General features: G+C 42.1%; 1 protein-coding gene across 3 annotated transcripts in view; it reads left to right on the top strand.

The window, feature by feature from the left end:
• Positions 1 to 9,494: 9,494 nt before the first annotated feature.
• Positions 9,495 to 21,300, top strand: part of negr1 (neuronal growth regulator 1) — a 530,464-nt gene continuing 518,658 nt past the window's right edge. Inside the window, exon 1 of one of the 3 annotated variants that reach the window (XM_069938457.1) lies at positions 9,495 to 9,930. In XM_069938457.1, coding sequence (XP_069794558.1) covers positions 9,725 to 9,930 — 206 coding nt within the window. In that variant the 5' untranslated portion in view covers positions 9,495 to 9,724. The remainder of the gene's footprint in view (positions 9,931 to 21,300) is intronic. The other 2 variants (XM_069938455.1, XM_069938456.1) reach the window with 2 other exon arrangements.

Here is a 21,300-nt window from a genome sequence, read left to right as displayed (position 1 = left end):
AATTAGATTTCTGAAGAGGTGGGTATTCTATTCAAGCAATATTCAATCCTGCATTCAAAAGCCACATTTGTAGAGAATTGTGATGAACATCTCTTTTATTCCTTGTCTTTTGATTGTTAATTATCTGGAACAGGGCTTAATTAGTGCAGTTATTAAAGTGCACAAATAATGGTAAGTAATTTGGTACATCCTTAGAATTCAAAAATAGATTATAACTTGAGCTTTTAGAGGAATGTGAACATGGCTAAAGTTCTTTCAAAGATGAGTCTGCAATTGTGCTATTGGAAATAAGAAGAGAACATGAGAACTCAGAGAGTGGTAGCCATGTGGAATGATCTTCCGGGAGAAATAGTGGCGGCGGAGTCAATTGTATTATTTAAGAAAAGGTTGGACAGGTATATGGATGAGAAGAAGATGGAGGGTTATGGGCATTGTGCAGGGAGGTGGGACTAGAAAGGGGTGTTTGGTTCGGTGCGGACTAGAAGGGCCTAATGGCCTGTTTCCGTGCTGTAATTGTTATGTTATGTTATGTTATAAATTACTTAAATGACCATTCCTTAAAAATTCATCCTCAAGTGGTGCAGCCCACTTGTATCAATCAGAAATTATTCTAATGCTCAGTGGTCACCCAAATTATGCATGCCACGGTGTTCAGGGAATTATACACCCCAGCAAGCAGAAGCCCATCATCTGAGAGCATTATCCCATTACAAATTTAAATTATCCCATTTCATTTTGATTTCCCTGTCTTGTTGGTTTTATTTTTGGCTGGAAAATTTCTGATGTATATTTTTAGCATCCATCTGACTCTCATCGTTTCAGAGAAACAAACAGAAAAATAAGAACTTCCACCTTCTCACATAACCTGTGAGAACTTCCACATTAGAATGAAGATGAGAATTATGTGAGAACATATATTAAGAGTTCTGCCAGGCAGGCTAAACAAATAATTGTCTTCTTTTCCAAAGCAATATCACTCACAAAACTTCACAAGTACTTCACGTATATATTCAAAATAATGGACACCATTAACATAAAGTTTCAAAACTATTGTGATAGATTACAAATATTTTTTTTGGAAAAAATATAATACAATCAAAGCAATTGAATAGAATTATTTACTATCACATATACCGGGCAACAGTGAAAAGCTTTGTTTTGCGTGCTATCCACTGAAAGTCAAATCAAACTTGAGTACAACAAGGCAGAGCAATAATAAAACCGAAGTGGAGGGTGTAGTGTTACAGTAGGTTAAAGAGTGCAGGGTATTTTACTTCAAAAACAGAGTGAAGGATATAGAGAGATGTACAGTTAGAACAGTGCAACAATATCATCTTTTACCAATGAGAGGTCCATAAAAGTGTCTGATCATAAATGTTTGAGAAAAGTGAAAATATAGAACATTCAGTAATAAAGAGGTCAAATGCCCAGCATGGGCAAAAATGAAATGATTTGAAGGATTAAAAATACAGTGCATTCATTATTGATTAAAAAATTATTTAAAGAATAGAACAACACAAGCAAAGAAGCAGTGAAAAACTTCTGAGGTTAATTTATAATGACATGCTAAGTGTAGAGGTAACAACAGAGAGTGTATTAAGGCTACAGGTCATTAACCCTGTCCTGATAAATTGTTTTGACAGTAATTCTTCAACATTGGCTCCAAAGTAGACTAATAGTATATGATTGTTACTGGAATTGGGATGTAAGGTATTCATTTTGTTCTTGTAGTTAATTTTTGCAACATGGAAATATGATTCAGAGGAAGACAGCAATCCAAGGATAGATAGGGAAAGATGCTGGGTTAGATACTTGTTTTCAGTTTCACTCAGTTTACCTCTGTGGAAGAAAAGCATGCAGGCTTTGTTTAGGAGGCGAAATGGGTTGGATGTAATCCAAGTAAACGCCTTTCCTGATATGTATGCTGATTACTGTAGTGATTTATATTTTGTCATTTTATCCTCTTCCTTTCTTGAAGTTGTGAATTTTCATTGGCCTACAACTTCATAGGTGCTGTCAGCCCTCTGGAGCCTCCACAAAGTGGTCATCCTTCATAGGTAAACCGAGTCAGTGAGTGTTGGCAGGCTATTTTATCATAGGGAGCACCACAGCTAAGCCTGAACATGCCTTTACATGTTGCTGATACACACATAAGTTGCAGAAGGAATCAATGCACAGAAATCCAAGGGTTAGCTGTAATTCCTAATTATATCAAGGTCTGCAGTTTCATTCTATCATAGGCAAGCAATTAAATAAAATATCTCTGGTCTGCATGGGTCAGAATTCTGCCACATTTTCCTAATCACTTTTTGAAATAGGAGTGTTCTGGTTTGAATTAAAATAGACTTATTTGAGTTTAGCTAATGAATGCCCAGTCTGAGTATGTACTCAGGGATGAAATGTTAATCTCGTTTCTCTTCCCACAGATGTTGCCTCACCTACTTAGTATTCCCAATTTTTCAGTTTTTTGGTTTTTTATTTAATTTCAGATTTCCAGAATCTGATAAATGTTATTTTCAGTTTTCAATTCATATATTTAAATGCTGTGCTCCATTTAAGTGCTCGGCTTCATTAGTAATCCCCACAACACCTGAAACTGACTGGGCAGTCAAGCTAGTGAGAGAGGACGATGAACCAAGAGCAAGAGTGGACCAGGAGCAAGCAGTCATTTTATTATTGAGGAGTCCATTTAAAAGCTCTTGGACCTTCTGATCTTATAAATACAAATTTTCTATAAATACGCTTACTTTTGGGACCTCTTCCTCCTGTTCATCTTTTACTGGGCAACCGTCCAGAAGAAGTGTTTCTAAATAACACACATTTTTCATCATGGACTCTAATTTACAAAGATTAATGAAGATTTGTCATTATTGCTGGAGAGAACCTGGACACCCAGCATAAAACCCGAGTTAAAATGACAGGCGTGTTTTTATGTATCAAAATGTCTGCTATGTCCTTTTTAACTCCTGGGAAAGAGCAAGTTAGAATTGCCCTTTTCATTTTTTCAAAGGTTATAATAGCTAAAACTTAGCAGAGCTGTGATAAATGGCAGAAATAAGACATTGCTCTGAGTGCAAAGTTTAAACAAATATTTATGAAGGTCAAACATAGGACTTCAATATTTTAGGGTCCATTCTGTTTCTTGTGGTTTATGGTCTTCATAAAATCATAGGGTTATGAATTTTTACATACTTGGCTAATTTTGCTATTGCAGCATTTCTCAAATAACATGTTTATTTCATCAATGTTTACAGTGCTCATCACATTTTCTTTTGCCTTTTTCTGTGATGCAAACATTTATTAGTAAATGGACACTGAACACCTGTGAAATGCATCCTGCACTAACTGCCACCAAGGCATTTGGTGTTAGTTACTATAGAGTACTTAACCAAGAACAACAAAACTGGAAGTTATTCTAATTTGTTATCCCTCAGGGTATGCTCAACAAAGCATAGATTAATGATACAAACAACACCAAAAAGTATAAGAGATGAAGATTTACCAGGATGCTTCCAGGACTTAAGAACTTCAGTTATAGGGAGAGGCTGCATAGGCTTAATATTTACAGACTGGAGGAGTCTGAAGAGTAGCCTTACAGAGGTTAAAAAATCATGAGGACATAAAGTGAATGCTTACTGTCTTTTTCCAGGATGATTCTAGAACTAGAGGACATGTTTAAGATCAGAGTGGAGAGATTTAAGAGAGATCCGAGGGGCAACCTTTTCATTCAGCCCATGTCTGAAAGGAGGTGTCAGAGGAAGCTAAAGATGAGCATAAATTTTTGAACCTTAAATAACATCAGGATATATATGTGGATAGGAAGCGTTTAGAAGATATGGACCAAATGCTGGCAAATAGACTAGCCCTGAATGCCAAATTGGCCAGCATGACAAGTTGGGCCAAAGGGCCTGTTCTGTGCTATATCGGTCTATGACTCCATAACTGTGTTGGAGAGATGCAGGGAGGACTTGTTGCAGAATGGATGCCAGCAGAGATAGCTAGACAGAAATGCAGATGCATGAAGAAGGAGCTTGCCAAGAACGAGTCCATATTGACATATAAACGATGCTGTGGGAAATTCTCTGACTTCTCAATTCTGGCCTCTTACATGACCCCAGTCTCCTTAAAGATATTAAATAACTTAGATTAAATAACTTAATTATATGTATAGTTAGTAAATGTTTTGAGTGTGATTTGTGTAAGCCCAGAGGAATGGGAAGCAAAGGGAAAGGAGACAGAATAAAAATCAAAAATGTACTCAGCAGGTCAGAGAGAAACAGATTAACATTTCAAAACAAAGATCCTTTCTCAGTTTTGACCTCAAACATTACATCTGATGACCTCCCCACAAAAGTTATATGAACGTTTTTAGAATGTTATATTTTTATTTCCAATTTCTAGCATGTGTGGATTTGAGGATTTCATAGGAGAGGAGAGCAGCCAGACTGGGTCAGGGTCTGGTTTAAGCATTGGAATGTGAGAGGGCGGAGAAAAGGGAGAGCATGGGGGGGGGGGGGGTGAAGAGAGAGAGGGAGAGCAAAAGAAAAGGGAATGGAATTATGGAAAAAGGAGAGAAGAGGAGGCAGAGATAGATTTATTTTTATTTTTTCTCTCTCTGCTCCTTCTTCTCCCCTGTCACTTTTCCACGGCTTTCTCTCTGTCCTCTCATTTCATCCCCTCTGCTTTTCGCCTGCTGGGGCAATTGTAGCCCAGTCAATTAAATCTGAGGGCAGCACCATACAGTCTTCCAGGTGGGTGGCAGGTAGGTAGGTGGGTTTCTGCTTCGCCCCCAGGCAGACTCAAGAATAACAGAAAGAAACAGGGCGGCAGTGGAAATAAGGGTCTGAGAGGGAAGGTCCGATGTCAAGCGATGCAACCCAATGGAGTCAGGCCAGAGGTCTGAAACGGAGAATGTGCAATTTGAAAGGAGGCGTGCACATCTCAATGCCCGCAACGCTCTCCAAGGGCACATGGCGTGAATTTGAAGACCTGCTTTATCACAGAGTGTGGTGCACTGTTAGCCAGAATCAGACACACACAACAATAAAGACTGAACAACAGTCTTTAATCCACAAAAACTTCCACAGAGCCATGCTGGATGTGACTGCAGCAACTCTGAGTGAGGCCTCGGGAGGCCGGCAAAGGATTATATCCCGGAGGGTGATTGAAAGCCGGCCAGGTGTTGTCCTGTCCCCTTACACTCCTGCAGGTACAGAGGTTGCCCCCTGCAGTAGGAAGGTGGTGTACATGTCCCTGACGCCCCTGATGGTGTACAGCAAATTTTGGGTCTTAACGAAATGCTACAACTGGGTGATGCCTGGATGGCAGAGGGACTCATGCAATACCTGCAACCAGTCACCATGCATAGATGTGCAGGTGCGAGAGAGGGCATCAGGGGAGTCATTAAACTTCCCGGGGAGGTACTGGATGTCGTAGCTGTAGGTTCCCAGCTTGACTCTCCAGTGCAGGATCTTGTCATTCTTTATCTTGTGGGTAGTGTTAAACATGAAAGCCACGGCCCGCTGGTCTGTGAGGAGTGTGAATCTCCTGCCGGCCAGGTAGTGGCGCCAGTGGCAGACCGCTTCCACAATCGCCTGGGCCTCCTTTTCAATGGCAGAGTGCCCTAGCTCGGAGCCGTGGAGGGTCCTGGAGAAGAAGGTGATGGGGCGACCCCCTTGGTTGAGGGTAGCAGCGATAGCCACCTCAGAGGCATAACTCTCCACCTGGAAGGGGGAGTCCTCATCCACGGCATTCGCGATGTCTTGCCTGATGCGGGTGAAGGCTGCCTGCGTCTCAGGTGGGAGGGGAAAAGTTGTGGCTTAGGCCAATGGGCAGACCTTGTCCGAGAAGCGAGGGACACACTGAGAGTAATAAGAAAACAAGCTCAGGAACATGCGGAGGGCCTTTAGCTTAGGGGAGGCGGGGGGAGGGGCAACTCCATTAATGGGCGCATCTGAGCCGATGACTCCATGGGCCACAATGTACCCCAGGATGGCAAGGCGGGTGGTGCTGAACACACACTTCTCCTTGTTGTAAGTGAGGTTCAGCTCAGCGGCCATCCGGAGGAATTTTTCCAGGTTAGCATCATGGTTCTGCTGGTCACGGCCGCTGATAGTGATGTTATCCAGATATGGGAACGTCACCTTCAGCTTGTGCCGGTCTACCATGTGATCCATCTCCCACTGGAAGATGTAGACCCCATTCGTGACCCCAAAATGAACCCGGCGGAACTGGTACAGGAGTCCGTCCGCCTCAAAGGCAGCATAGGGCTTGTCCTTCAGGTGGATAGGGATTTGATGATATGCCAACTTCAGGTCAATCGTGGAGAAAACCCGGTAGGGAGCTATCTAATTGACCATGTCGGCGATCCTCGGCAGGGGATAGGCATCCAGCTGGGTGTACTGATTAATGGTCCGGCTGTAATTCGTGACCATCCTCCTTTGACCACCAGGACTTGGGCTCTCCAAGGGCTGTTACTGGGCTCTATAACTCCTTCCACCAGGAGTCGCCGCACCTCTGCCTTGATGAAGTCCCTGTCTGCAGCGCAATAGCACCTACTTCTGGCAGGTAAGACTTAGCCATCTCCCCGGGTTGCTGGGCTCAGGTGTTGAGGAGGTACCTGCACAGATCACATTCATGGAGGGCTTGTACAAGTTCTCGAGAGTGTCCATTGTGCTCTTGTAGATGGAGCAGACTTTGGTTACCTGGAAGGCGCGGAGACCCAAATTTGACTGGAGTAGGACCAACCTGTTCCGATCGGAGTCCAGGATGTCGCCCTCGTGTGCCTCGATGATTGCCTCGACTGCCAAATCTTGAAGCGTGTCTGGGCTTCTGGATGGCATGGGTCGACCTCGAGGCTCCCTGTGCACAGGAGTTTTTCCATAGCCGCCGTGGGAAAATTTTGTGGATTAAATTGTGGTGCGCTGTTAGCCAGAATCAGACACACACAAAGATAAAGGCTTTAATCCACAAACCCTTCCACAGAGCCAGGCTGGCTGTGGCTGCAGCAACTCTGAGTGAGGCCTCAGGCGGGCGGCCCAGGTTTATAATCCCGGAGGGTGATTGACACCTGACAGGGTGGGGCTTGATCCATTCAGGCCGACTGATTGACAGCCGGCCAGGTGTTGTCCTGTCCCCTTACACTCCTGCAGGTACAGAAGTTGCCAGTGGTGTACCACCACACAGTGCATGTGGATGGGACCGTTCATATGGTATATGTGAGTTTGCCTGTGTTATATGCAAATGATTCCCCAGGTAACTCCCCATTCGTGGCCGAGGTAATTCACCTCTTCTGATGGCCATTTCGGTCAGCACAGGCACACAAGTTTCAAAGTGCACCAAAATCCTGGGGTGGCATTGAGCTGCAGTATTGGCAACGCACCCACTGCTTTCTCACGGAGGGAGACAGCAGGATAACGATTCCAATCAGTATTTATGTTACTGCCCCTCTTAAGCACTAAAAACAGAAGATTTATTCTCTAAATTGGCCGCTGGGAATATTATTGAATGCAGGCTTGAGTGATGCACGGGGCACGGTCTCTGGCCATTGTTCAGGCAGGGGCATATGAACCATGCTGTCGAGGAACGGCGACCCATGGCAGGTCACCCGCAGTTCGGAAGCGTTCCCTTGCTGGACGCGCAGTGTCGGGGGCAGAAATGACCGCAAACGTGGATATGCTCGGCACAAATACTATCCCATTGATATCGGAAGTCCGTGAGTTAAGTGTGTTCCAGAGCTCTGTATCTACAGTATTGTTGAGGGGAGATAGTTGTGGGCGTGGAGACGAGAGGGGAGGTCCGTGCTTGGAGGCAGATGGTCTCACAGCCCGCAGTTCGGTGGGCAGCCTGGCCTACCGTTTCCAGGATTCTACCTATAACCTTGTGTTATGGGCATCGTACAGCGTCATTATCACTGCAAATGGAGTGGTTTATTTGGCAAAGGGGTACTTCCATGCTGACCTTTCAAGCAGAGTTCCTGACGATCTCATTTATCAGTATAAAGCCATACGGAGATGAATCCCTGCTAGAGGCTTGATCTGCCTTTGGGAAGATTGTGGATTTAATGAGCTTGATATGTTTTCACTGGGAGACAATAATGATTACTTTATTATGTGGACCACAACACTCTTTGTCAGTCTTCCCAGAGTATATGTTGAGTTATTTCAGCAAAGATTAAAACTAGTGATATGTACACAATAGGGAGTCCATTATTGGATAATTGTAGACTGTTTTCAGTGATGTTGACAATTGGTTTTATACCTGTAGAATATGGATGGATAAATGCCTCAGCAATACTCAACTAATTGTGACCAGACTGAACAAATGGCGCCATGCGGTAGGAGATGGGCCCTTGAGCAGTGGGAGAAATAACTGAGAGAATTTGTCATTTCCTCCTGCGCCTGATTCATGGTTATTTCACCATGACGTAACGGGTGGCTTGGAATTTTTATTACTTCAACTGAAAGGGACCCTGCTTTAGTCCAGTATTTCTGAGACAAGTGATGAATTGGAAGGTTTTGAAGATTTCACAGATGGTCAGGACTTAGATCAGCCAATGTGGACAAACTCGAATGAATTTTCAATAGGTCCTAGTGAGTAATTCCTTAGATATTTGGCTTGACCTCCATGTACCTGAGCTTCTTAAATGCTGTGAGAATGTCTGCGTCTACCATTATCCAGATTGAAATTACACCCTCTCCTCCCCCCCCCCCCCCAGAGAAAAACATCTTCCTCAGATCCGCTCTAAATCTTACCTCTGGTTTTACACACGTCTGAACAGGGAAAAATATTTATACTTCTCTAAACTTCTATCAGGTCCCCCCCCCCCCCCCCCCCCAAGTGTCCTCTGGTCCAAGGAAAACAACCCTTGTCTATCCAGTCTTCTCAAAACTGAAAGAGTTCACACAGGGAACATCCTGGTGAACATCCTTAGCACTTCTTCAGTTCAACTGTGTCGTTCTCAAGGTGTCACGAGTTGTTTCTTCTTTTCTTTCATTTTTGACTCACATTGTGCACAGTTTATTTTGTTTCACTTGAGGTTTTTTTCCCCCCGGGAGGGGGAAAGGAAACCACATTCCCAAGTGGTTTTGGTGCCTTGAAAAGTTGCAAGATAGAAGCCTTGAGATATGTCGAAGAGTTTAAAAACCTTTGTGGAATGAACAAGATGCATTAAAAAAAGTTAGAATGAAATGGAATTTGGAATCATCAATTGACCAAAACAATGATCTTTTCCACAATGATTTGAACATTGTTGCGACGTTGGTCTAAAGCTTTGTGCATTATATGCCATTATATTTATTTTAATCTTATTTGCCGCGTTTACTTGTCATGCCGATGTTAATGGGTGAAATACAACAACACCTCAAATGCTCGATGCTCCCAGTCAGTCGGACATGTTGCCTGGGCAACGGCCATGGCAACTGGATCAGCGCCTGGGGCTGGCTGCTGTCTTTCTCTCCCCCCCCCCCCCCCTCTCTCTCTCACTCACACACACACTCGCTCTCTCTTTCTAGCTCTCTCCCACACACAGACAGACACGCATTTTACAGCAGTTCGTCCGTAGATGATGTGGAAGCCGCTGGAGAATAAAGAGCTCGCACTTTAGAGTCAGGCAGCAGCTCCAGCGCAAAACTCCCTTCCTTCGCTCGAGCGAGAGAGAGTGGAGAGAGCGAGAAGGGGAAGACCCAAATAAAGCCAGAGCGAAGAGGGTTTTGATCTATTTTGGATGAGACAAGGGGGTTGGGGAACAGAAGCAATGGACAGCCTGCAGGATGGTTCCCCCTGCGCCACCGGCCAGTGGCTGGCGGCTCTGCTGCTGAGTCTGTGCTGCTTGTTGCCCTCATGCCTCCCGGCAGCAGCTCAGAACGTGGATTTCCCCTGGCCATCTGAGGACAACGTCGTGGTGCGGCAGGGAGACACGGCGGTCCTCAGGTAAGGATGCAGTCGCAACCTGTGACAGTCATTCTGTCGGCTGGGGGGGGGGGGGGGCAAAATATTTACACACTTTGGCCGCGTTATGCCTCTCTTAAATACGCATCTGTGTTGTGAATGTGGCGGAGAGAGGATGTTGCTCATAGTTGACCAATAGTGTATTTTCTGTGTGTTCTAATAGTTCCCAGAGGATATAGTGGGGGGTGGAATGGGGTGGGTACAGAAAAAGTCTATACCTTCACTGGGGAACGGTCTGTGCCAAGCTTTGCACTGCATTGTGCAGCGATCTTGCACCTCAGCTTGACGTTGCACCCTTCGTGCCCAATATTTCCCGGGAAGAATGGAATCCATCGCAATTTATCCGAGCTCTTGCCACTCATGAGTTGTACAGTTTTTTTTTGAATGGAAACTGAAAAACAAATAACATCAACAATAGAATCCGCGGATACGTCCTGGCACTCGTTTACTGCAACAGTAAGAAAACATTAAAGGTTAACCTGTAGGAGTTGTATTTGAATTTACCAGACTTGAATATGGTATTTGCCATCCTACCCACAGCCCAAAAAGAAACAAGAACAGATGTTAAGTTATTAAGGCGTACATTGCCCATCATTTTGTCTTCATGGTACAATTAAGAAAATTTGTTATTTTCTTCTGAATACGCAATGCAATGTTGACAGCTTCAGACGTGAAGCATTATTCTGCATTTTTCCGTATCTCAAAACTCATTGGATCTGACAATGTACGAAGATCGATCAATATCAACATCTATGATAGTTTTTAAAATGATATAACTTCATAATAAAATCATGGGACGAGGTGTTATTTTTGGTCATGTAGGCTGTGTAATTATCACCAGCAGAAATGTGAGTTCTAAGCACTGAGTAAGGTTCCTTGTTGAATTTCCAAATGTTCAGCGATTAAAATGGGATAAACTTTTGTTTGGGTGTTAAAATGAGCACACAAGAATATAAATCCTGGGGGAAGAATAATTGGTGGGACCAGATGGAAAATGGAGTAGTGCACCTCCTCTTGGCCAATCAGAGAGGTGGCATTGCTGTCTTTCTATTTCCAGATGATCTCGCCTCAAATGAAGGGGTAAATAAAGCAATGCTGTGAAACAGCATTCACTCATTCTGATGTCCAAAGTAACAAGAACTCATTATGAGCTCTTGCTTAGTTATTTCTTAATTTTACTTAAAATGCAAACTTCACTGCCATTCCAAAATGTAATTGCAATCTGTATTGGTCGTGTGCCTTTCCTTCATGAAGATTCTTTTGAATGTGTTGTTATTCTGTGTTTCTCGTGGTCACATCCTACTGTGAAATGATAGTGGCTGGGTTAATGCAGTAAAACACAGCATATTTATTACCGGAGCCCTCTATTCCACAGTTAAAAACAATTCAAGAAAATGGACATTAAAGGGAACGAGTTTTGAGGTACTATTGCATTCGGTAATGAGTATACAATTTATGTGGATCTGTGTTACTGGTGTTGTGAACAAAAATGAGTATTAATAGTGTTATAGAATCATAAATCATAAAAACAGACTCTGGCCCATTGAGTCTGCACCAGCATTATGCATTAATTTACATTAATCCTATATTAATCCCATTGTATTCTCCCACCTCTACAGTTGTGTTTATGTGGCAACTTTCATTTAGAGAAAATAAATTCTCAGATGCATTGCAAGTATAAGGAGAAAAGTGGATGCTGAAACAATAGTTTCAAATTCAAGATTCCTTTACCATCATCTAATAGTACACTATTACATGAAATTGCCTTCTGCTTGCCCCGAGGCAGCAAAGAATCACCCCTTCCAGTAAGAGAGAAAGAGAAGCAAAAAGAGTCCCTTCAGAGTTGCCCAGTGTCCGCAGATTCGCCTCCAGTGTTCCGCAGCCACAGTAGGTTGACACAGTATCGTTTTTTAATCCCCATGGACTACTGTTACTTCAAATAATATATTGGGACTTGGATTCAAACCCCACGTTGTCTGTGAGGAGTTTATACGTTCTCCCTGTGTTTTCATCAGTTTTCTCTGGGGGGCTCCAGTTTCCTCCCACCCTTCAAAAATGTACTGGGGGTTGTAAGTTAATGGGGTGTAAATTGGGTTGCTGGGCTTGTGGGCTGAAATGGCCTGTTACTGTGCTGTAGGTCTAAAAAAATGTTAAAAATTAAAAATGAAACTGATTTTTGCCTTCATTGTTTCCCCTTTCCTGTCCTGCCGATGCTATTTTGTGCTCATGGTTCTGTGGCTGCCTTCTGGTTCTGTTTGTTTATCATTTGTTAGCCTGATCAGTGAGTCATTCATCTGGAGGAGCCTCCTCACCTAAAATATACATGTGCACTTTATAACACTGTCATGATCAACTATCAACTCATGATTATCTTCTTTCCCTTTGTTGTTTTTGTATTGTCAGCGGATTTAGTATAATAAAATAGATTGACATCATCAGATAAATTCCAGATCTTTGTATTTTAAACCTGACCCTCAATGGGTCACCACAGTAATTGTTTGCTTGCAATTCTTGTTCAAAAGAAGTATTGCTCAATGCCTCTATCCATCAACCACACTGTATGCGTGTGTGTATAATATATTTATTTATGTTTCTCCAATCAATTCTCATTGGAATACCTACAAATAGTTGGGTACATAATTTCACCTCCTCTTTCACACAAAAAAAAACTGTGTCCTCATTTCTTTTGATTATTTGCATTGTTTTGTAGCATTTTAATGTCAAACAACAAGTCAATAGAAGGTATTGAGAAATTATTAACTGAAAGAATTACCTGAGGGAGCTCAAGCATATCATGTTAACTGAGCACCATGTTGAATGTCTGAAGCATGTCCGAAGTTTGGACTGTGCTTTGTGCCCAGCCGATGAGATAGCAGCTTTGAATTACTGGCCTTCTGAGATGGTTTACCTCATTATTGATTTACTTTTAGCAAAGATCTTATGAGTTTATATAACAGTCACTGAGTCAGCTATGCTTGTTTAAAAGCCTCCCTCCTGAATGCTTTTGCTTCTTCCCAAGATGACAGCAGAAATAATTTCTATCTGTTGATGTCCTATTCTCTCAATCTAACTTTCTTTGAACTTTTGTATCTTCCTGAGAGTCAACCCTTCTAAAAAAAAACATTTGACTTGTCTGATCTTTGGTGCTGAAAGCATCATTTTATGGATTTGATCTTCAAAGAAAACCTCATTTACAGTATAAGGCTAATCCTACATAGGCCAGACTGAGTGAATCTTATGACAAGGAGTTGCTCAATTATTACTCACCAAAACAAGTGAATGACAAGCTCAAATAATGAGGAAATTTTTAATTAACGAAGAAAAAAACAGGCTACTATTAATCAAATGATATTTCTGATCTGATGTGATAAATATTGAGCAAGGCTTCTGTAGTTTTAATAGTTATCCCAAGCAACATGCCCCACCCTGACCACCATACTGGAAAACATTGGTAATCTTTCCTCTGCTCTCAGTGCCTGGATCCAAAATATCAACTGGCTCATCTTGCCTCCACAGATGCTGCTTGATCCACTGAGTTTTTTTTAATTAGCATGCTGTTTTTGTTTTTCCCCCACATCAAGGTAATACTTGACAAGCCATACATATTTTTACTTGCTATTTGAGAACATTTATGTCCATTCAGCTCCAGCAAATATTAGATAACAGCAGAGAGGAATGTGTTCATCTCTTCATTAATTAATATTGTTTTTTTTTCAAAGTTAAACATAGTAATGCAAAGACACATAGATTATAGGGAAGTGTAATTTAAAGTTGAATATGCCATTATACTATTTTATCCATTGAAACTCCTGCTCTCATTAAAGGGTTGTAGTCCAAAATCTAGGAATTTAAGAGGACAGCCTGTGTACTCTGTCTGGAACCTTTCCTTTCTTCAAGGATTATTCATGTAAGTAAGCTGAGCATCGCCATTCCCTGGCCCAAGATGTCTCTGTTAATCATCCCTTTGGTGTTTTTCGATGATGTAGGAATGCTCCTGTAAGAAATTAATTTCTCTACTGCCAATATACTCTTCATTTTCCTGCTTTTCCAATCTGATCTTTGAAAATTTTTGACTCTTTCCAAAAAAATGTTAGGCTTGTGTAATGTATATTAGTAACCTTAGAACAAGTACTAAAGCAAGTTCTTTTACATTTCATAAAGGTCGTTGTATCACAGCTTCCTTGGCATCATAGTTGATTTCAACCTTTGATGTTAGGCAGATCGCTCATTAGATGCCCGCCTCCAAGTGTGCAGTTTGCAGAGAGCGCTGTCCGTCTTCTAACTCGGCACTGGTTCAACGCATTGCGCTTTTGGCCAATGCCCTGCCCACCTATCGTGTGTGTGGTGGTCGAAGGGGAGGGGGGGGGTGGTGGTCGAAGGGGAGAGGGGTGGTCGAAGGGGAGGGGGGGTGGTGGTCGAAGGGGAGGGGGGGTGGTGGTCGAAGGGGAGGGGGGGTGGTGGTCGAAGGGGAGGGGGGGTGGTGGTCGAAGGGGAGGGGGGGTGGTGGTCGAAGGGGAGGGGGGGTGGTGGTCGAAGGGGAGGGGGGGGTGGTGGTCGAAGGGGAGGGGGGGGTGGTGGTCGAAGGGGAGGGGGGGTGGTGGAGGGAATAACTCCGGGACTCCCATGCACGCTGTTGACGTACAATTGCCGGTCCTCCAGGTATCTCGGTTACGTCCTTGTTTGGAAGTGAACGGGCGGCGCTAATCAAAGCTCCCGTCATCTGGGAGAAACCAAAAGCTTGTCGACTGCGCGACTTACAAAGCTCAGCCGTGACGAGCTCTGACCCCCGTCCAACCTTCTTCATCCTATAATAAGCCGGAGACCCTTTTCACACAGCGGCTTCTCGGGATTCACGGATCCGGATCCAGGTCGGCTGAAAACCCCGGCGAAGACTGGATCATTCAAAGCGGGGGCCACCCATTGACAGAGGCCGGGACGACAATTCCCGGCGGCGGCGGGGTGGCCATGAGCAGAAATCGGTAAATGAAAGGCTGCTGAGGGACCCGATCACCTTGCTCTCGGCAAGTTTGAACCACCCCGGAACTGCGAATGAGGGAACCCAGCAAAACACTGAGATAAAATCTGAATGGTTCTTTTTTTTAAAAAAACGATGAATTAGTCATGTATTGCCTGGAGCACCAACACCTAATTGAGTCCCCTAAAAATACGTTAAATCTGCGCTGCAGTGATTTACACATGAACTCATGCACCGAAGCCCGATTCCCGTTGCGAACTTTGTTGCAAACTGCGAGCTGCCGTTATTTTGCAATGTAGATCACGGGAGTATTTTTCATCGCTTTGGCAGAACATTTGCCCCAAAGACAGTTGTGGAGTTGAAAGAAAGCGCGGTGAGAGGGAGAGGGCGTGGAGGGAACGGCGATGTTTGCCCTGCTCACGTCCTCACTGTTACTCTCTACAATAACAGCTTGTAGATATGAAATATACACTCTATATAAAGTGTGCATTTCACAGCTGAGCGTGTGATGCCTGAGGTTTTAAAGATCCCGAGCCCTGGCAAATGTGGTACGTCTGGCACCGCCAATGTCTGAATCCTTTCATTGCCGTTTACTTGGCCATTTTATCACAACGCACTTGGATTTTTTTTTTCCTCCTGCGACTGTTTAATAAAGCTGTAAAGTGCATTAAAATGTTCACCTTTATCCTTGTTAGGGAGGAATGTACATTTTGCGCCTGTGGCATCATTAGCTGCGTGACGGAGGCTGCACTAAGGTGAATTGTGTACAATGAGCGGGTGGTCACTGGGGAATGACTTGCTCGTGCTCTCTAACCTCGGTTAAATCGTTTTCATCCATGATTTGTGCAGAAAAAGCCGGAGTCAATGGAGCAACACACAAAATGCTTCAGGAAGGCAATGTTCTGGGCCTTCTAGGAATGGTGCCTGACTTGCCGAGTTCCTCCAGCATTTTTTTTGGTGTTACTCCAGTTTTCCAGCATCTTACCAACTTTCTTGTTTGCCTCAGGTGGTAAAGGATTCATTTTCTTGTCTCCTGTACCCAGCCATAAAATGAGATCACCTACCTCTTTTAATATTTGCATATTTTCATTCTAAGTTGAAGTAGAAATATTACAAGAAGGTCATAAGGTTTTACAATAAGCAACATATACTTGCTCTTGTGAGAAGTTCCTTCACGTTCACAAAATATGCTCGAGACAAAAATTGAGAACAAAGAACATTTATTTACATTTACAACATTGCAAGGTTGGGTACTCTCCCCCTACCTAGTGAAAGTACACCGAGGGCTGGAAGCTTCTTTGTTTTTATACATTTTTCAATTCACCTCCCCTTACATTTTTCTTATGTTTGTCCTTCTTGGATTGGTTTGGCACTTTTCCCTATTCGCCTGACTCTTGACTGACTCCGACTTTCTCCTATCCCGTACTCACATCTCCTTTCCCCACCCCCCTATTAAACAAGCCCTTTGTGTGTATGTGCATATTTCTATATCTCCTTAAATTCTTCTGTTATCTTGTCTACTTTTTCATGCACCATTTTACACAAAGAACATTTTAGCTATTTCCTTGCTTTTTCTACCTTCTATAACTGTTTCTAAACTCCTACAATAATCAAAAAGTAACTGTTTCTAAACTCCTACACTCTGACACAGAAGTTTTATTTTATTTATTTAATTATGGCAAAGAATTAAGAAATGTATTGATTCCACATAAGCTGAATCATGCAGCAGTATAGTTAGTTACTCTCAATTAAAAGCTCTGTAACTTCCATTTCCCCCAATGCACCTTGATGTACTTTTGTTTGTAAAAGCTTCTGTGGAAATAGTGCTTAAATGGTTACAATACATGACGGGAAACTAATGTTGATAGACCAATTATGATATTATACTCATTTTTAACACCCCACTTCCATCATTATTCACTTACTATGAGATTTTATGTGAGATTAGGTGAGACAAAACTAGTTGGCATGGGTTAAGAGTGAAAGGGATTAAAGGAATCATTAGGGAAGACTTCATGCAGAGAGTGGTGAGACTATGGAACGAGCTGGCAGCTGAATTTGGTAAATACAGGCTCAATTTGACATTAACAAAATTTGGACAGGTCCATGGATGGGAGAGGTATGGAGGGATATCATCTGGGTGCAGGTCAGTGGGACTAGACATAAAAATAGTTTAGCATAGACTTCAACGGCCAAAGGGCCTTTTTCTGTGCTCTTGTGTTCTATAATTCAATGATACACAAAGAGCCCACCTGGAGTTCATGCTGAGTCTCAAAATGGTAATCATTGCAGTCCCACTCTCCACTCTTATTTTCCTCTATGTCTGAAATTTACCGTCTTCAGCATATTCGTCAACCTCCCCCCCCCCCCCCAATTAATTTGCTCCCTACCTACAGGGATAACTGACAGTGACAAGTAACCTACCAACACACCTTCAGGATGTTAGGGAAACCAGAGCACCAAATTCCCCATTGGCTTCAATGTACAGAAGTCTTCCCAATAGGGTACCACAATATGTTGTTGAGATGCAAATGACACATGGTGCATTTAAAAAAAAACCCCAGAAAATGCACAGATGACCCAATACAATTGAATCAGCTAAAATGCTTGCTATGTGGTTCTACATGGTATTTTTCCAAAGGACAAATGGAATGCTTTTTCCCACCATGTGTGAGCTTGGTGATTCATTTTGAGCCTAAATTTCTAGCTCAATGTCAAATGCTCCTTCATATTTTAATTAATCTCGTCTTATTAACTTGAGTCATTAATGGATGACATCCTTAGAATCTTTCGATAAGAATGTTGTAATAAGATGCGTAATTGTTTGGATTCAGCAAGAATGTAAGGTTTTGGAGAACTGAAAAAACTACAACAGATATTTTTCTCTAATTAGAAGAAAATATATTTCAGATCAGCAGCTGCTAAATCTATTTCTCTCATGTTTTTGGTTGTTCTATGTGTTTGTGTGGATATGTATACCTTTCCTGCCTCATTTGGAAAATTCATTGAAACATTATTCTGCTGGGCCTAACTTAGAAAAAATTTTAAAATCTCCACAGTGTTAGGTTTTGTATACAATTACTTGACAGAGCAATGAAGATAGAATTGACCATTTAATTTGTGCTTCCAGATGTGTGTTTCTTTTTGTCATGAGAATTATTATCTTGAGTTGCAGTTCACTACAGTAGTGAGGGAGCACTGTACTGCTGTGGGTATTATATTTGGTTAAGATGTTGCATTGCGTCTCTTGTCTGCTGTCTCAGATGGATAGAGAATATCCCAGCAAATAGTAAAGCAGGAAATTGCCTTGGTCAACGTTCATTCTTCAATCAATGACTAAAGCTGAACTAACATTTTTTTTTCATGTTGCTGTCAAAGACCTTGTCATGGAAAAGAAATTGGTCTTGCACTTCCTCTAGGGAAAGTCAGAAATGGCAATTTGGATGATGATTATAGTCTTTGGAACTTAGAGGAAATCCATAGCAATAGAGTAGTAAAGGAGCTATTTTACTGCTGAAGACAAAACTATAATTTCAAGTGAATGTTAAAAATATTGAGTTCAGAATTGTGCTTATTGATACATGTGATGTCCTTTGCAGGCTTGATCAAAGTTTCATTACTTTGGCATCATTTCATTTTAACTGTAATTCTTGACTTGTGTCGGAAGGAACCTGTTCACTTTTAGATTTTCTCCTTCTTGTCACATGTAACATCTATTGTGATTAATATTGAATAAGTAGAACTCCATTTAATCAAATGGTACTATTGCTTTTATTTTATATTTAGTTTGACTCAGACAATAGCAATTGTGTTAGAAAATGTCTCCCATCATTTCAGGATTTAAAAAAATCCAAAGTGCTCTAGAAAACTGAAGAAACAATCATATATAATCATATAACCATATAACCACTTACAGCACAGAACAGGCCAGTTCAGCCCTACTAGTCCATGCTGTAGCAAATCCCCACCCTCCTAGTCCCACTGACCAGCACCCGGTCCATACCCCTCTAGTCCCCTCCTATCCATGTAATGATCCAGTCTTTCCTTAAATGTAACCAATGATCCCGCCTTGACCACGTCTGCCGGAAGCTCATTCCACATCCCCACCACCCTCTGCGTAAAGAAATTTCCCCTCATGTTCCCCTTATAATTTTCCCCCCTTCAATCTTAAACCATGTCCTCTAGTTTGAATCTCCTCCTTTCTTAATTGAAAAAGCCTATCCACATTTAGTCTGTCAGTCCCTTTTAAAATCTTAAACACCTCTATCAAGTCCCCTCTCAATCTTCTACGCTCCAGAGAAAAAAGCCCCAGTCTGCACAACCTTTCCCTGTAACTCAGACCCTGAAATCCTGTCAACATTCTCGTGAACCTTCTCTGCACTCTCTCTATTTTGTTTATATCTTTCCTATAATTTGGTGACCAAAACTGTACACAGTACTCCAAATTTGGAGTATAATCTATCTCAGTAATCAAGAAAAATTGTGAAAATGTACAAAATGCCGGAGGAACTCAGTTGGTCAGGCAGCTTCCATGGAAGGCAATAGATTATCAAGTTTTCAGGCTATAACCCTTTATTCCCGATGAAGAGTTTTATCCTAAAACATCGACTATCTATTCCTTCCCATAGATGCTGCTTAAGTTCCTCTCCCATTTAATGGTCAATATAATATCTATTTCTTCTTAATTTGATCTGCTTGTACCAATACTGATAAAATTTTATATTTTCCATTATTAAACCAGGAGAACACATCATTAACTATTACAGAGCTTATCAATATCTTCCAGCAATCTACGTATATATGATGTTTCTCCCTCCCACATTCCCACCCCCCACCCCCCCCGCCCAACCCCTGGAGAGAGAAGGAAACGTTGAGATAACATGAGAGAAAGGAAAAGAAAGAGAGGCTGTGTGTGGCGTTAGTGCTTCCAGTGTGTATCCATAGAAGCTGTGGAGCCACCCCCTGTAGAGCTACTTTTCTTGATCCATCTGTTGGTGAATCTCTATAAGTCTTTTTGTTAGGATGAGGCTACAGTTGTGCTCCTATGTACTTCAGATATGGCTGCCATATTTTAGCAAAGGTGCTATGTTGGTTTCTAAGATTATATGTAATTTTTTTTCCATGAAATATAGCTATGCATCTCAGTAATCCATTTGTTGACGTGAAGAGGGGAGTCAGACTTCCAGGTCATCGTTATGCATTTTTTTGCTATGACCAAAGATATAAAAATGAATTAAATTTGGAATTTGGTTAATTTATAGCGTATGTCAATGAGGTTCCCCAGTAGATACAACATAGGGTCGAGCGGGAAGGTTACCTTCATTATTTTAGTTAGTATATCAGCCATATCCTGCCAAAATGGGACTACATTTGTGCAGGACTAGGTTGCATGAATGAATGTTCCTTGCTCCTCTCCACATCTAAAGCACATTTCTGGCACCTCTGGTTTTGCCTTGTGGACTTTTTGTGGTGTGAGGTAGAGCTGGTGCAGAAAGTTGTATTGAACCAGTCTGTACCTAGAGTTGATAATTGATGTCACACTTTTTTTACACCAATCTGACCAACATCTTTCGTCAATTATAATACCCAGGTCCAACTCCCATCTTTCCTTTGATCTGTATAGCCCTTGTTTTGGGCTTTCATCTTAGAGTACCAAATACATTCTTGATATAAATCTGGGTTCATTTCCCAGTCTAAGTAACCCCTCAACCTCATTAGGTGTAGGTGGGGTCATTGTTGGGCCCCACCTGTCCCTTAGGAATGATCTTAATTGGAGGAAACAGTGAAAGATCCCATAAGACTAATCATATGCCTTTCGAGCAGCTAAGGGGTAAATAACCTGTCTCCCTTCATAGCAGTCTTCAATATTCAGATCTCCTGCTGGTGCCAAATCTCCAAGATTTTATTGCCCTTGTACATGGGCATCAATTCATTTTGAATCAGTGGTGCCTTAGACAATATTTCCACTTTCTTTCCAATACATTCAGTGATCTTATGCCAGATTTTAATCAGATGTTTCAGTATGGGGGCTATACGTTTTTTTGCTATTATTTTTGGCATCCCATTTGCATATGAAATCCTTCGCCATCCTCTTCCCCCATTGCGTGCAATCCCATTTGCACCCATGGGTGGTTTCCCCTCCTCAAAGAAGGATGCAAGGAACTGCAACTGAACTGCTAGATAATATTTCTTAAAATCAGGCAACCTTGGCCCCTCAGAGCTGTAGACCCTTGTCAGTTTTTTGAAGGCTATTCTGGGTACTTTCCAAATAAATTTCCTTATGTTGCCATTCAGCACCTTAAAAAAGATTTTGGCAATGGAATTGGCAAAAATTAAAAGAGGTATTGGAGTCCTGGCATCACCTTGAAGTGCCAGTT

The sequence above is a fragment of the Narcine bancroftii genome, chromosome 5 (assembly GCF_036971445.1).
Source record: "Narcine bancroftii isolate sNarBan1 chromosome 5, sNarBan1.hap1, whole genome shotgun sequence".
In the NCBI taxonomy this organism is placed as follows: Eukaryota; Metazoa; Chordata; class Chondrichthyes; order Torpediniformes; family Narcinidae; genus Narcine; species Narcine bancroftii.
This window is presented reverse-complemented; position numbering and strand designations above follow the sequence as displayed.